The 14741-nt window shown below is 41.6% G+C and overlaps 1 protein-coding gene across 1 annotated transcript; it reads right to left on the bottom strand.

Annotated features, from left to right (window-relative positions):
• Nucleotides 1-3296: 3296 nt before the first annotated feature.
• LOC149288682 (centrosomal protein of 55 kDa-like) lies at nt 3297-14007 on the bottom strand. Its single transcript, XM_089491387.1, has 9 exons — nt 13837-14007; nt 12930-13106; nt 10702-10755; nt 9422-9595; nt 9093-9243; nt 8292-8605; nt 4188-4259; nt 3794-3919; nt 3297-3506 (listed from the first exon to the last, which is right to left on the bottom strand). Exons 1-9 carry the CDS (start codon nt 14005-14007, stop codon nt 3297-3299), a joined length of 1449 nt encoding a protein of 482 aa, XP_089347513.1.
• Nucleotides 14008-14741: the final 734 nt, after the last annotated feature.

Genomic DNA, 14741 nt, shown 5'->3' with positions numbered 1-14741 from the left:
ACCCCAAACTTTTGAACGGTAGATTGAGATCCTTTAGTTTTTTTGATCATTGTTATTCTGCAAACCATTCACTATTTTAGTCTTCATCCTCGGGACGTTAATATCCTTTTGGAGTTGGGGGTCTCCTGAACTTTACCCAACACTCTAGGTGAGGTCTCATCAGAGGTCTGCGGAGGTCACCTCCATCCTCCTGCTATTAACGCCTCTCGCTATACAGCCCAGCACCCGGCAGGCGTTTCCGATGCTTTATCCTCTGCTTACCTTTAAATCCCCAGAATAACAGAAATAAAAATAATAAATCCAACGCTTCTTGAGTTATCGGTGGGTAGGTAATTGAGAAGAGATATAGTGGAAAGACGCGAGACGATGACACAGAGAGGAGTCTCGGATAACTGCTAAGCGTTAAGTGAGAATCCAGGGAAAAGGGACTGAGATTTGGGGAAAATGTAGTTAATTTTTAGACAGATTAATCTTCAAGGAATGTTGTGAAATCCTAGAGAAAACAGAGGTGCGACGGTACGGGCGGTCTTACCAGCGACAAAGTCCAGAGGCGGCAGGGGACTTGTTGATCTGTGTGTCGGGGGTATAGATATGATAAGAGAAGGAGCGCAGAGGGCACAGAAGACTTTAGAGCAGGGGAGTCCAACCGGCGGCCCTCCAGCTGCTGCAGGACTACATCTCCCATCCTCCTCAGCCAGCCCAGTAGCTGAAAGAGCATTATGGGAGATGCAGTCCTGCAGCAGCTGGAGGGCCGCAGGTTGGACGCCCCTGCTTTAGAGCATCCTCAGAAATGTAAGTCCCGTCACGTGGAAAGCTTGTAGCGATCGCCTAACGGGTCCAGTAAGGCACTGGAAGAAATATGGCTACCCAGTGATCGGAAGGAACAACGGGGAGGAATAATCATGCAGATCCTGAGCACAGGACGTTATTTGCTGTACACATAAGACGGGTAGTACATACCGATGTATTTTTTTTTTTAATTCTAGTAGCACAATTACATAGATCGTGTTAGCAGATAAGACCCGTCCCATCCATCTAGTCTGCGGTTGCTGCTGTGAAGACTTCAGCAGTCTTTGGGTTCAGGGTAGCTCTATGCTTATCCCAGGGTTTAAAGATATTAGTACTGTATTAACCTTTATCACTTCTGCTGGTAGGCTGTTCCACTTATCCACCACCCTCACATGGGTTTTATAAAGATAGATCATATTTACAGATGTCATCCTTTCTAAAACCCCAGCATACGGCAAGCAAACTAAAACCCTCGAAAATGCATTTATTTCACCTTTACTTATACTTATATTATTAATATGCAAGGCCACTATTAACCCTTGCCTCTCTATAAGTTCTGTATTTCCCTGTTTCAACTTACTCTTGGGGAACTTGAGCTACTCTTTCTTAGGTAAAAAAACATGACTTTTATTGATCACACGATCTCGTTTAATCTTTGCAGTTTTATTTGATTTTAAGGGTGGAAGCTCTTATCGAATGTAAGAAAATGCAGCACGGAAATCACAACTCAAATCTTGCACTTATTTCGCTGCCTCCAAGCAGGTCGAGATAATAATCAATGGTAGAGAGAACGGAGCGGAAATCAACGCTTCAGATGTCGATTACTTTGCTACAAACAGCCAAAAAAAAAAAAAAAAAAAAAAAAAAGACCTATAGTAATCCCAAAAGCTTGCAATCTAAAAAAAAAAAAAACAGCTGATAAGACCCATTTTTCTTAAAAGCTTCCACGTTTCTGTGTAGTTTTCATTTGAGTAAACATTAAGCGAACAGAATAAAACGACAGATAGCGGCTGGCTCTTAAAATTATTATTTCTCCCCCCCCCCCTGCAAAGACTTTGGGGTAATACCCCCTCCCTGAGCTCGTCTAGTTCTTCTGCTTGTCATCGCGCACACGCTATACTTATTGCCTTCCAGCTCCAGGGTACCTGCGACCCTCGACACACGCAAATAAAGTGTCCCCAATGCCGCCACTGATTGGCTGCTTTAAGCCGATAGCAGAGGGGGCTGTGTACTGCAGCTTCCCCTAAAGTGGCTTTATTTGTTACTGGCAAATTACACATATGTAAATAACTTAACCCACATTCTTTGTTGGCATGGCTGCACAGGGGAGTACAATATGACTACTCTAAGCTCGGGACGCCGGCAAACGGCGGCTCAGAGACCACAGGAAGCCGAATACAATCATAGAGTCATCGGAAAACCACAAAAAAAAAATAAAAAAAAATAAAAGACATTATCTTGATTGAGGAAGACTTAAATTGATGAGAACAAGATTTCTATGACTACAGAATATTATTTCCTGCATCTTGTCCATTTTAAATAAATTATAATCCATACAGGCGGTATATTCAGGGGGGAGTGAATCGATTTATAGTGCGCCCCGAACCTACGATAAGCAATATGGCTTTTTCTTCTATGGAGACAAAAGCAGTAGAGCCTCTGCGGAATATAATTATATAATATCTCACTAGGTGCCATTAAAACCATTGGTGACCCCCTACCATGATTATTATAATGACTCAAAAGAAATACAAGCTTGATACAAAAAAACACAAGATATGTTCAGCAAGTTTATTAAACACCCAACAGTATTAGTTTAATGGACAAAAAAATACTTGTAAAAAATATATTTCAAGTTAGGAACCCACAAAATATTAAAAAATCTTAAAAAGCCATACAGTCGGGCAAAATGCCAGATAAAAAAAAAAAGTGCAAATGAAATGCAGAGAATTTATTTAATCAACAGCTATAATGCAACCAAAAAAATTAATTCGAAAATAAATACGTGGCTGATTCAAGTTAAGTGGAGCTTTTTTAGGGTATCTGCTGCAGTGCATTACAAGTTTATTTTATGTTAATTAATGTATTTGTTCGACAAACGGCAAGAAGGCACGGAGTGCAAAATGTAAGCTTTAAGCTGCTCAAATACAAAAAAATAGCTAAATGCCTTATCAAATCGAGCAGAAAGTCAGTAGTTCCATTCCACGGACAACAAACACACACACGGAAATATACGTCTGCAGCAAATTGCTATCAAATAACGTCAGTAATATATTACCCATCTTTACATGTCTGAGGCCAGCAGCTATTAACCTATTCCTTTGAGTAAAAAAAACATATAAATGGACTTTTACACCAAAACATCGATCCCTCTTAAGTCTAATTATCGCTTGCATGGAGTGGACAATGAATCCATAAGATGGAGTCATGCTTATCATAATAATGTATAATAAAAAGGAGTGTAGAAAGTTAGAGCCGCCGCCCAGGAGAGGAGGTTTCCTTGGCGCTCATCTGGTGCAGTAGTCTATGTGGGCCAGGAGCTCTCGGTGTTGGCTCGTAGGATAAACGGCTCTGCAGTTGGGACACTCCAGGAAGCTTTCGTCCAGGGGGTTTCTGTGTTTTGGGGATGGGTATTGCTCTCGGAAGGTCAGTTTGTCTTCAAAGTCAGCGTGGAAGTTGGTGGTCGGATCGATGCAGCAGCCGTCGTGAGGGGGTTTCTGGAAAGGCGGAACAAAGACAAAAATTTGTGAAAGTGACACGGCAACACGTTGGAAGGGGAAACGCCACGTTTTTATCGGTGTCACTCGTATTGCTCTGGATACGGGTTGTGGCATCATTATACGATCCCAATCAACCAGACAAAAACAACGTTTATCTCCTAGGGGTGCCTTTGTGAAGATGAAGGTTTAGGGGCAGATTCAGGAAGAGCATAATTTTTAAAGCAATTTTGGGAATTTATTGGATCTCCCTCAAGTATTTGGTGAAATGGGTTTTTTGCACTTACGGACGGCTCCAGCTTTGCCATTTGCTCCCGTGCTTTACGCAGCTCCTTGAGGACTTTATGGAGTTGGTGCTGAACTTTCTGGCGGTCGGCTTTCTCGTTGTCAAAGTCTTCAGTGCACCTCTGAATCTGACGGTTGAGAGAAAAAAGAAAATAGCTTAAAGCTCCCGTAACGTTCTAATGCATTCCTGTATACCTGAAATCTAGAAAGAAAAATAAAACTCTCCTTCAGAAATTCATGAAAATGTCCGTGTTTAGCATCAAAGTGCCGCTGCAATAATTGTAAATCCAGGATGTACCCGAAAAATGAGAGATCTCAATGTTTTTTGGTTTTTTTTAGTTTTTTTTTTTAAACATCCCTGTGGAAAAACCATGGGAAAAACCTAAAACAGAATACCTGATATTCCAATGCGGAGACTCGCTGCTGGTCCTCTTGGTACTTCAGTAAGGACTTCTGCATCACTTGAATCTGCAGTTTGATGAAATTAAAGATTTTATAATGGCTGCCGCCATCTACATAATACAGAGAATATGCAACGAAGCCAACTTTTCAAAAGGAGAAACAAACAGAGAATTTTTCACTTGTTCATGCGCTACACCAGTAAATAAAACGCGTTTAACCCCTTAAGGACCGGGCTCATTTTTCGTTTTGTACCCTGTGGGACCGAGGCTGTTTTGACACTTTTGGTGAAAAATTGAAAAAAAAAACACATTTTATGACTTTTATTTGAAAAATCTTTTACTCACCTAAAAAAGCAAGTAAAAAAACTAGCTAAATAGATTCTACTACTTGTCCTGAGTTTAGAAATACCCAATGTTATGTTTTTTTGCTGTTTTTTTGTAAGTTATAGGGCAATAAGTACAAGCAGCGTTTTATGATTTCCAAATCTTTTTTAACAAATCTGGTCAGCCTGCCTCCATCTCCTCTTTGGAATATCTTTGAAGCCGGTTAACTCAATTTAACCCATTCAAACCATATATTTTTGAAAACTAGACACCCCAGGGTATTCCAAATGCTGTTATTTTAACCCTTTCCATGCACCAATTACACAACTACACTTTGTCAAACTTTGTAATAGTAATTTTTTTTATTTTTTTTTCACACAAATTGTACTTTAGTTATAGATATACAGGTCCTGGTATATGTCACTGTCAAACAACACCCCAATATGTGTTCAGCAACATCTCCTGAGTACAGCGATACCCCACATGCATGGGTTTGTCAGATTGTTTGGCTGGTAAAAGGCTACTTTTGGGGCATGCGTAATTCAGGTGGTCATTTGGTCATTCTGCCTCCATCTCCTCTTTGGAATATCTTTGAAGCCGGTTAACTCAATTTAACCCATTCAAACCATATATTTTTGAAAACTAGACACCCCAGGGTATTCCAAATGCTGTTATTTTAACCCTTTCCATGCACCAATTATAGAACTACACTTTGTCAAACTTTGTAATAGTAATTTTTTTTATTTTTTTTTTCACACAAATTGTACCGTATTTGCTCGATTATAAGACGACCCTGATTATAAGACGACCCCCCAAAATCTGAATATTAACGTAGGAAAAAAAGAAAAAGCCTGAATATAAGACGACCCCAAAGGAAAAAAGTTTTACCAGTAAATGTTAATTCATGTAAACTATTTTTTTTAATAAAAGCTATGATTGAGAAAAATATTTTTTTTGTTTTTATTTCTTGTATTTTCCAACCTGTCCCCCAGTTACGCACATCTGCCCCCAGGCTTGCCACACCAATATGGCACTGTGGCCCATGATATGCCTTTTAACCCTCTATATGCCACTGTGCCCCATGGTATGCCTTTTGACCCCCTATGTGCCACTCTGCCTCCAGAAATGCCTTATACCCCTATATCCCATTCTGGCATTTAGGGGGTTAAAATGCATATTATGGGGCAGAGTGGCATATAGGGAGGTATAAGGCATTTCAGGAGGCAGAGTGGCATTAAGGGAGTTAAAAGGCATTGTATAGAGCACTCTGCCTCCAGAAATGCCTTATACCCCTATATGCCACTCTGGCATTTAGGGGGTTAAAAGGCATATTATGGGGCAGAGTGGCATATAGGGAGGTATAAGGCATTTCAGGAGGCAGAGTGCTCTATTAAATGCCCCCTTAACGCCACTCCAGAAATGCCCTATGCCCCCATTTAACACACACACACACACACACACCCTATACCCCCATTTAACTAACACACACACACACACACACACTCTCTCCCCCCTCTCTCCCCTCAGCCCTCTCTTACCGGTGCTTCCAGCCGGGGCAGCGGGTTGATGTCGCCTTCCGCTGCAGCCGGAAGGAGGTGGAGTTGGCAGCGGGGGTTTTTCTGCGTCCGTCGCGGATACCTTCCCCGGCTGTCAGAGATCAGAGTTCCCTGCACCGGTGTGGCACTGATCTCTGACAGTCGGGGAAGGTCTACGCGACGGACGCAGACAACCCCCGCTGCTAGCCACACCTCCTTCCGGCTGCAGCGGACGTTGTCTACGCGAATCGCGTAGACGTCAACCCGCTGCCCCGGCAATACAGCAGGAAGCACCGGTAAGTGTGTGTGTGTGGGGGGGAGACAGGAGGATCCAGGTCCCCTGCAGCGGTGCGGGGGATCTGGATCTTAGTCTCCTAATCAGACCTCTATTTGAGGTCTGATTAGAAGACGACCCCGATTAGAAGACGAGGGGTATTTTTCAGAGCATTTGCTCTGAAAAAAACCTCGTCTTATAATCGAGCAAATACGGTACTTTAGTTATAGATATACAGGTCCTGGTATATGCCACTGTCAAACAACACGCCAATGTGTGTTCAGGAACATCTCCTGAGTGCAGTGATACCCGACATGCATGGGTTTGTCGGGTTGTTTCAGATTTAAAATGCCACATTTGGGAAGTGCGCTTTTTTTCTCCATTTTGGTCAGTCTGTACCTATGCCCTATCTTTGAGCTAGGCCACTCCAATTTACCCCATCAGCCATTTTTTTTATATATTAGACACCCCTTGGGTATTTGAAGTGCTTTTTTTTAACTCTTTGTTGAGATTTTTGAGAAATTTTAGCACTTGCTCAAAATAATAAACTTTATTTTTTAATTTTATTTTATTTTTTTAATACTTTTTTTATATTTTTTTTTACACATTTTTCTGGTACTGGATGGTTCATCTAGTGACATCACTGCATAATAATTTTTAAATGTTAGCACATTTTTTTTTAATTTTTTTTTCCATTTTTTATTTATTTTTATTTTTTTTTAATATTTTACTAATCACAGTGATTAGAAAGCTGGGCTCCATTGACTTGCATGGTTGAATGCAGTACCTGTATTCAACCAGCAAGTGGAGCCAGTTCTCTAGAGGGTCTGGAGACCCTCTAGCGAACTTTTTCGTCTTTATTGTTTTATTTCCCGGGCCGCCGCCATCTTGCTTGATGGCGAAGATCACCGGCAGCGGCGGCTGTGACCGCTCTCCGGAGCGGTCACAGCCCACCCAGAGGTAAGTGTTTGGTGTCGCTGGATGCCTCCTGATAGAGGCATTCCAGCGACACCATTTAAGTTTAGGAGGCGATCGTTGATCGCCTCCTAAACGCTTTTAAAACGGGCGTCCGCCGCCATACAATGTATGGCGGCTGTTGACGCCTCCGGGAGGGGCCAGACATGGCCCCCGATGCCGATCTCGGCCTTGCTGAATGCCTCGACATCGAGGCATTACAGTAACGCCGTTTAAGCGAAGAAAGTGATCGTTGATCACTTTCTAAGCTTATTTTACTTTTTGACGGTTCAGGACCGTCAAAGGTCATTTAGTGACCTTCATGTCATGACGGTCCTGAACCGGCAAAGGTCGCGAAGGGGTTAATTGCACAACATAGCATGTAAAGTAAATCTTTTGTCTAAGAGGAACAGCACCTTAAATACAAAGAAAATAAGGTCTAGCGTGGAATGACAGAAAAGTAGAATTTTGGCTAAAACATTATTTCTTAAAGCCCTACATTAAAGTTATGATAGCGTATAATGTTATAGAAAGTTATACAGTTAGATACACTACTATTCAAAAGTTTGGGGTAACTTAGCTGTTTTCGCGCAAAATAACGACATTTCTAGCTGTCACATAATTGGAAAAGGGTTTTCTAACAATTAATTAGCCTTGTAAACTTAAACTTGGATCAGCAAACACAACGTGCCATTGGAACACAGGAGTGATGGGAGTGATAAAGGGCCATTGGAACACAGGAGTGATGGGAGTGATAAAGTACCATTGGAACACAGGAGTGATAAAGGGCCATTGGAACACAGGAGTGATGGGAGCGATAAAGGGCCATTGGAACATAGGAGTGATGGGAGTGATAAAAGGGCCTCTGTGCGCCAATGAGGAGATTCCGTTTAAAAGCAGCAGTTTCCCCGCTACACATTTCTGATCCATTTCATGTTATTTTCTTTCAAACACAAATAATGAAATTTCTAAGTGACCCCAAACTTTTGAACGGCTATCTTTTTGGTCCTACCTGGTTCGTCAGCTCCCTAGATTTGTTCTTCTCTTCCTCAGCTTTCTCTCTGTATAACTCCAGCTCCATCTTCAGCCTCTGCATTTTGTCCTTCATGCGTCTCTGCTCGTCTTCGCTTTGCTGCCGCTCGCTTTCACGCACCGACTGCAGCGATGCCGACAAACCCTCTGCCTCTCTCTTTTTCTCCTCGTATTTAACCCTTACGGCAGAGAGCTCAGCGTTCAGCTGGGCCGTCAGTTTCTTCTCTCCTTCGAGATCTTTCTTCGCGGTCAGTAAGAGCCGGTCGTAATATTTCTGCTTCTCATCCTGCTTTCCTACAAGAATAAAAAAGCCGCTTCACGAAGTGAGCAATGATATTGCACCTGAGGTTTATTGAGACTCTGAAGTCGGTAAGTTTAATGAAGAAACCTCATTGGGTTTTCACGAATGGTTAGTATATTTAATCAGAAAGAAGTCAATGATCTTCTCCGATCATTATATGGATCTATAAATCAGCAAACTGGGTCAAGTTGTTTAATGGAGGCTTCTGTATAGATGGCATTTCATCCATATGTTTAAAGGGACAGTATAACCGTCACTACTGGTGACCAGGTGTGTCTAGAGCGCCTGGGATGTATGTATGGCCTAGACGCCAACGCTACGGCTAGACAACCCGTAGCCACTCAGCCCTGCACCGGAAGAACACATTCAGCAGAAGAACACGGGAAGAGTACACTTGTCCATGACTGTTTGCAAAGACCTCGCTTGCTACAAGTCTATCCTAGGCGCAGAGAGCGCAGGTTGGCCCTGGGCGTTGCGTACCTTCAGAAGTTGCCTCCTTGGCTTGCTGTTGTAGAGTTTGGTTGAAGTTTGCCAGCTGCTGCTCCAGTTCAAAGATTCGACCCATTAAACCCTGAACGTAGGTCTCTCGCTGCCGGTCGTACACCAACCACTGCTGGTTCTTCTCTAAAGCCTTGGGGGGGGGGGGGGGGGACAATGATCAGCCTTTTAGACAAAAAAAACCACACACAACATAATAAGCGCTCCATTACTTTAGGGCCCTGGAACTCGAGGACGGATACATTGAAGAAACGTTAGCTACCAGCAATAATAATTCTAAGATAAGTCTTAACTACCAGCCTTTGCTATACATCGAGTATATCGTTTGTCTTTATTCCTCCCCGTTGAGCTTTCTCTCTCCTATTAACGTTCAGCTTATTGTTAGTTTCGGGCAGCTTTTGCAAGAGAGCTTCGTCAATCAGATACCCTGGCTCTGCCACAGGCTGCCGCCAACCCCAGACTCCCCTTGTTTTTTCTAAATATTTCTACAAACAAAAACCGCAATTTAATAAATCATTAAGTTATGCTAAAAAGTGTAAAAGACCAGGTTAATATAATAGTCACCTTCATCCAAACTAAAATAAACTTCATTGGTTCCCATTGTACATACCGGATAATAAACCATGTACCCAGAGGACTCCGATACAATAAAAAAAACACAGATCAACATTGTAAAAGGAAAAAAAACCCATTGTGACGGCATAAAAACGACCGCGTGTTCGGACAGGAAGTGTACTTTCCCCCCCCCGACCATTAAAACCACTCGTCCTGAAATGCTTTGGCCCGTGTGGCTGTATAACGAGCTATAAAAAGAGGATCTGATGTCTGCAGATAGCCGTTACATTCTACGTCTGATTTCTCCATCTGCCGCGATTTTTAATCCTTAGTCCCAAGCACTCCGTAGAGGGACAGAAAAAAAAAGGTGCTGGAAAAAGCGAGCGAAAAGAAAAAAAAAACGAGAGAGAGAATGAGACATAACGCCAAGATCTCAGGTCCGTTCTAAAGATTATTTCCCTTTATGAGGAGCTCAGACAATCTGCTCGTTGGGAAATATGGATCCCACGGAGTCTGTTTAACCCCTTCATATATTTAATGTTTGGTAATTTCTCCACCGTTTTCAAATGCAACACTCAAGACATACCCAGACATGAAAACACATCCACCCTGACATACCATACCCTGACACACACACTTACACACCCCGACACCCCCCCCCACACACACACCCCGACACACACTTACACACCCCGACACCCACACACACACCCCCTGACACACATGTACCCTGTGAAGCCACAAGCTGTCCCCATGTAGATTGCAAACAAGATGAGGGGCATTAAGGATTAAGTAACTGAATACACATACAGCTGTATAAAAGTATTGAACCACAAACATCCAACTGTGCATTCGGACCGACTTCTGCAAAGATGAGCGAAAGGTCAGTAAACTGCCTTCTTTTCTCCTAAACTCTTAAGTGTACGCCTTACTTACTTATAATATAAATATATCCGCTTGACCGTTTTTTTTGTTTTTTTTTAATGGCGATGAAAACAAGTTTAACAGCACTTTCACTCGTCTCAAAGATACTCACATCTTTCAACTGGCCCTCGAGGACGCTCAAATTCTCCACTTCTGTTGTAGAACCCTGCAGAGAAAAACATGTCTACTTCTTACAATGAAACATATAAACAATTTTTAAGATAATAAATGAAGGGTTACAATGAACCGAGGCTCCAAGAAGTCTTATTTCAGCACCACAAACATCTTGATACGTTGAAGGGGTTAACAAAAACACACCTAGCAATTAGGACTTCAGAAATAATATTGGAAATAACAAAGACCAGGAATGTACATCGAGGAGCATGATTTGGACGATTGGCCCCATTTTTGTTGCAGATCGGCCGCAGCGCTAGCCCGAGATACAATGTCAACCATGCGCAGTACACCTGTGTTTTAAGAACCGCTCATGATTTGATTTTTGAAATAGACTCCATAATATGGCTCTTGATTACTCTTAACAGCGAATAAGGTCGGATCGTTTGCACCGCCATGAATAACGATCAAGAAAGTTTGTGACTCGAAGGGTCATACTTATTACCTTTCTTGGTTGATGACAGTGGGGACCCATTACATGGCAGCGCTTAATAAATCACAGTCATCAGACTACCACCCTGGACATACAAGATGCATTACATACAGGTCCATCCAACAAAAACTGCTCCAGGGCGTCTCTTACTAATCCATAAACTGTGAACAGAGGTGACATCACTATGAAGGACATCAATAAGATGAGAGAGGTGACATCACTATGAAGGACCACCTTCAGCCTGTTTCTCCTGTAAGCTGTTGAGCTAGCCCTGTATAATGTATAATGTATTGTTATGCATTATGCGGTCAGCTCAGCCCTCCTTGTCAAGAACTGGTCAGGGTTAGATTTTTCCCCATAAGGTATAGCTTTGCCCACAAACGTGTCGGTTAATTCACACAAATGATAACTCCCAGATTTATTATGGTTGTTTCTTTCCAGATCTACAGATGGACACCTATTTAAAGCCAGCTGGAATCTAAAGAGCAAGCACGCCGTCTCATAATGGATCCCCCCCCCCACATATACACACATATTATATACATATATATATACACACACACACACACATTATATCCCTTTTTCAACAACTATGCTTTTAACCCGTAAATGTAACGCAGCCTCGTATTCCTTTTTTATTTATACAAAAGTAACCAGATTATACAGTTTCTGCCACGTCTCTCCGTTGTCGATTCAGATATACCGGGTTTTTCAGCGGACTGCAGATTCTAAATTCACTTAATACGGTTCATTTAAAAATTGCTAGTAATAAGACCGGCATCCATCTTTTTGGTTGAGTGCATAAGCCGGGTTATATTGCTTGATTCTATGTAAGAAACCCCACTGCTTACATCATTTCAACTTATATAGCCTTTTCCCGGAACATCATGTAATGTAACGGTAAGAGCTCTCAGACCGTAGGAAGCCTTTGCTGCCCATTTAAATGTTAACAACGCAATATAAATGACGTAATCTGAAACAAGTACTATTTTGCCTTAACTACGCGGGGTTAATGGACACTTAGCAAGTTTAAGCGTTACGGCTTGATTGGAATCTGTTCTGCGGCAAACCGCTGCCCCCTGGTGGTGCAGCCGATTACTGCAACTAGTGTGAAAATAAAAACTGAACATTGGGGGGGAAATATGGAAATGAAAATCAAAATCAATGAAAAGAAAAGAAAAAAAGTTTATGATTTCCGACGCATTATAAACATTTTCTTGGATACCAATATCTGGTCTCTTTTTAATAACTTATGTTTCAGCTGCATTATCAGCCGCAGAGAAAGCTGCAGCCTCCTTCTCTGTTTACTCGAAGTATTTTTAAGGGAATGGTAGAGATTGATGTACCGCAGTCGCTCATTAAGAGAACATTATTGAACATGCATTAGGTGTCCGATTGGCTGAAAACAGCCAATGCTGAATTACACCGGGGGGGGGGGGGGGCAACCTTAAGGACACTCATCTCACAGGACAATTCCTTTTTTCGAGGATATTGGTTAAACCTGCTCTTTTGAATAAAAACCTTTTGTAATAAAATATTTAATTTTAACACAGGCTTCCCGGAAAGACCTTAAAGAAATCTCCATACATTAACATATAGATCACTATGCATTACATAGAGAAAAGAGAGAGATAGGACTTTATTATTTCCTTGGGCGCTCCCCAATAAACATCATTGTGGGTTCTTACATAGCCTCTGACATCGGCTGCTTTTACTTGCAAAGTCCCTCTCACCTGGGATTCTATAAGCGCGGACGTTTGCTTCCGGAAATCTTGAGCGAGTTTCTCCACTTTTCTGGCATCCTGTTCAGCAGCTACGATATTCTCGTTAAGTTTAGATTTCAGCGCGTCTTTCAGGCTCCGAATCTCTTGGGCATTTTTCTCCTTCAAAGTTTCCAGCTCAAGAATTTTCTGTGAAAATTAAAAAAACTTGGTCTGTTAGTAAAGCTGGCATCTTGAAGCAGGATAATTAACCTTCGAATTCAAACCAAACAATGTACCTAATACATTACACAAGTGGTAATAATTATATCTTATGAGCTGAAAGTTAAATAAAGATAATTCCCATTCCACCGAACGTGTTTGCTGTCCATTATTCTAATTTATTAAATTTATTCTATAAATAACTAGATTTAAAACATTTTCTTGCATTAAAAAAATAATGATTTCGAGACAGGCCTACGTTTCTTTCACAGTTTTTAGGATCATTATGTGTACAACTTTAAATATAATTTCTATTAAAAAAAATAAACTTCACACAATGCATATAACGCACTCCTAGTATAGACCGGTGCTATGGATATCAAAGAGATGGCAAGAGAGCCTCAGATAATAGACAACAAATCTGGAAATCTAAAGCGATGGCATGTAGAGTACTCCAGTGTCCCACAAGGACAAGGACACTAAACATTCGCCCGAGCATATCTCCTCCAATGCAGACACTGGAGCTAGAGGGGGGCAAATGCATAGGGTGATTTAAATCTGGCTATAAAATGCATTAAGGCGCATATACTGGACGGAGTGGCCCTTTAAGATTCTTGGAGTTAGAACTCCAAACCAGAGACTGATTAGTAAGACTGTGCAATAGAATTGCAAGGAAGACACAAATCTCCATCACAAAACACTTTAAAGCAGGTTTTACCTCCAAAAGTTTGCTCCTCTCCGCATCGGACATTTTCCCTTTCGCATGGTTGGACTCATCCAGGGACCTTTTCAAGGCCGCGTTTTCTTTCTTGAGTTTCTCCAAATTGGGATCAGGTTTGGCAGGCCTGGGTCTTATTCCCAGTTTGTTACTCAAGATTTTGGTGTTCATGTCGGCGCGGCTCTGGTGGGATTGATATCGACAGCATTCACAAAATGAGGGTCAAGTTTGATGTTGAACTTCAAAAAATAAGTCTTTAAACATTATATCGGATGTATTTCGCAACATCATAGATATGTATCAAACTAGAACAATGCTTTAATCTTTTATTCTGTAGTTCATTTCCCATTGGGGTATATTTACTAAAAGGAGAGTTGTGGTTTTGACTCCATGAAGGTCCAACCTCCGGTCTACTGCTGCAGGAAGAGCTTGACTGGGGCCATATAATATATAGTTAAATCAGTGAGATTCCCCCAAAGCCTGCTCAGACCTTCTTGGTTGAAAAACAACCGACCAGCGTTAATCCTTCATAATAAAAAGTGAAGCGAGGGAGTTAAAAATACATCTCTACTTATTATGAATAGACCTACCTACAGCCTAACGAGCTTCTATTATCCCACCCCGCTTCTAAACGTCACCTATTATTACTTTGTGCAAAAAGTGCATGTTAAAGGAAGTTTGTTCTTTATACACACACAGCTAAGATCTAGGTTTATATATATATGTAACACTTACCTGGAGCGGTTTTCCGAACGGGGTCTGTATGATCTGGAATCAAACCTATAAAATAACACGATCAGATTAATTACAATTGAAACGCGGTACTTTAGAAATGACACAAAGCCGTTATTCAAAGTCACGGGAAACAATGTTTCTGTTTGAAAGACGCGCTTTTGCGGTCGCCA

Source organism: Sceloporus occidentalis, unplaced genomic scaffold, assembly GCF_023333645.1.
Source record: "Sceloporus occidentalis isolate IW3139 unplaced genomic scaffold, rSceOcc1.0.p SCAF_50, whole genome shotgun sequence".
Taxonomy (NCBI): domain Eukaryota; kingdom Metazoa; phylum Chordata; class Lepidosauria; order Squamata; family Phrynosomatidae; genus Sceloporus; species Sceloporus occidentalis.
The sequence above is the reverse complement of the archived record's forward strand: the minus strand, read 5'-3'. Positions and strand labels throughout refer to the sequence as shown.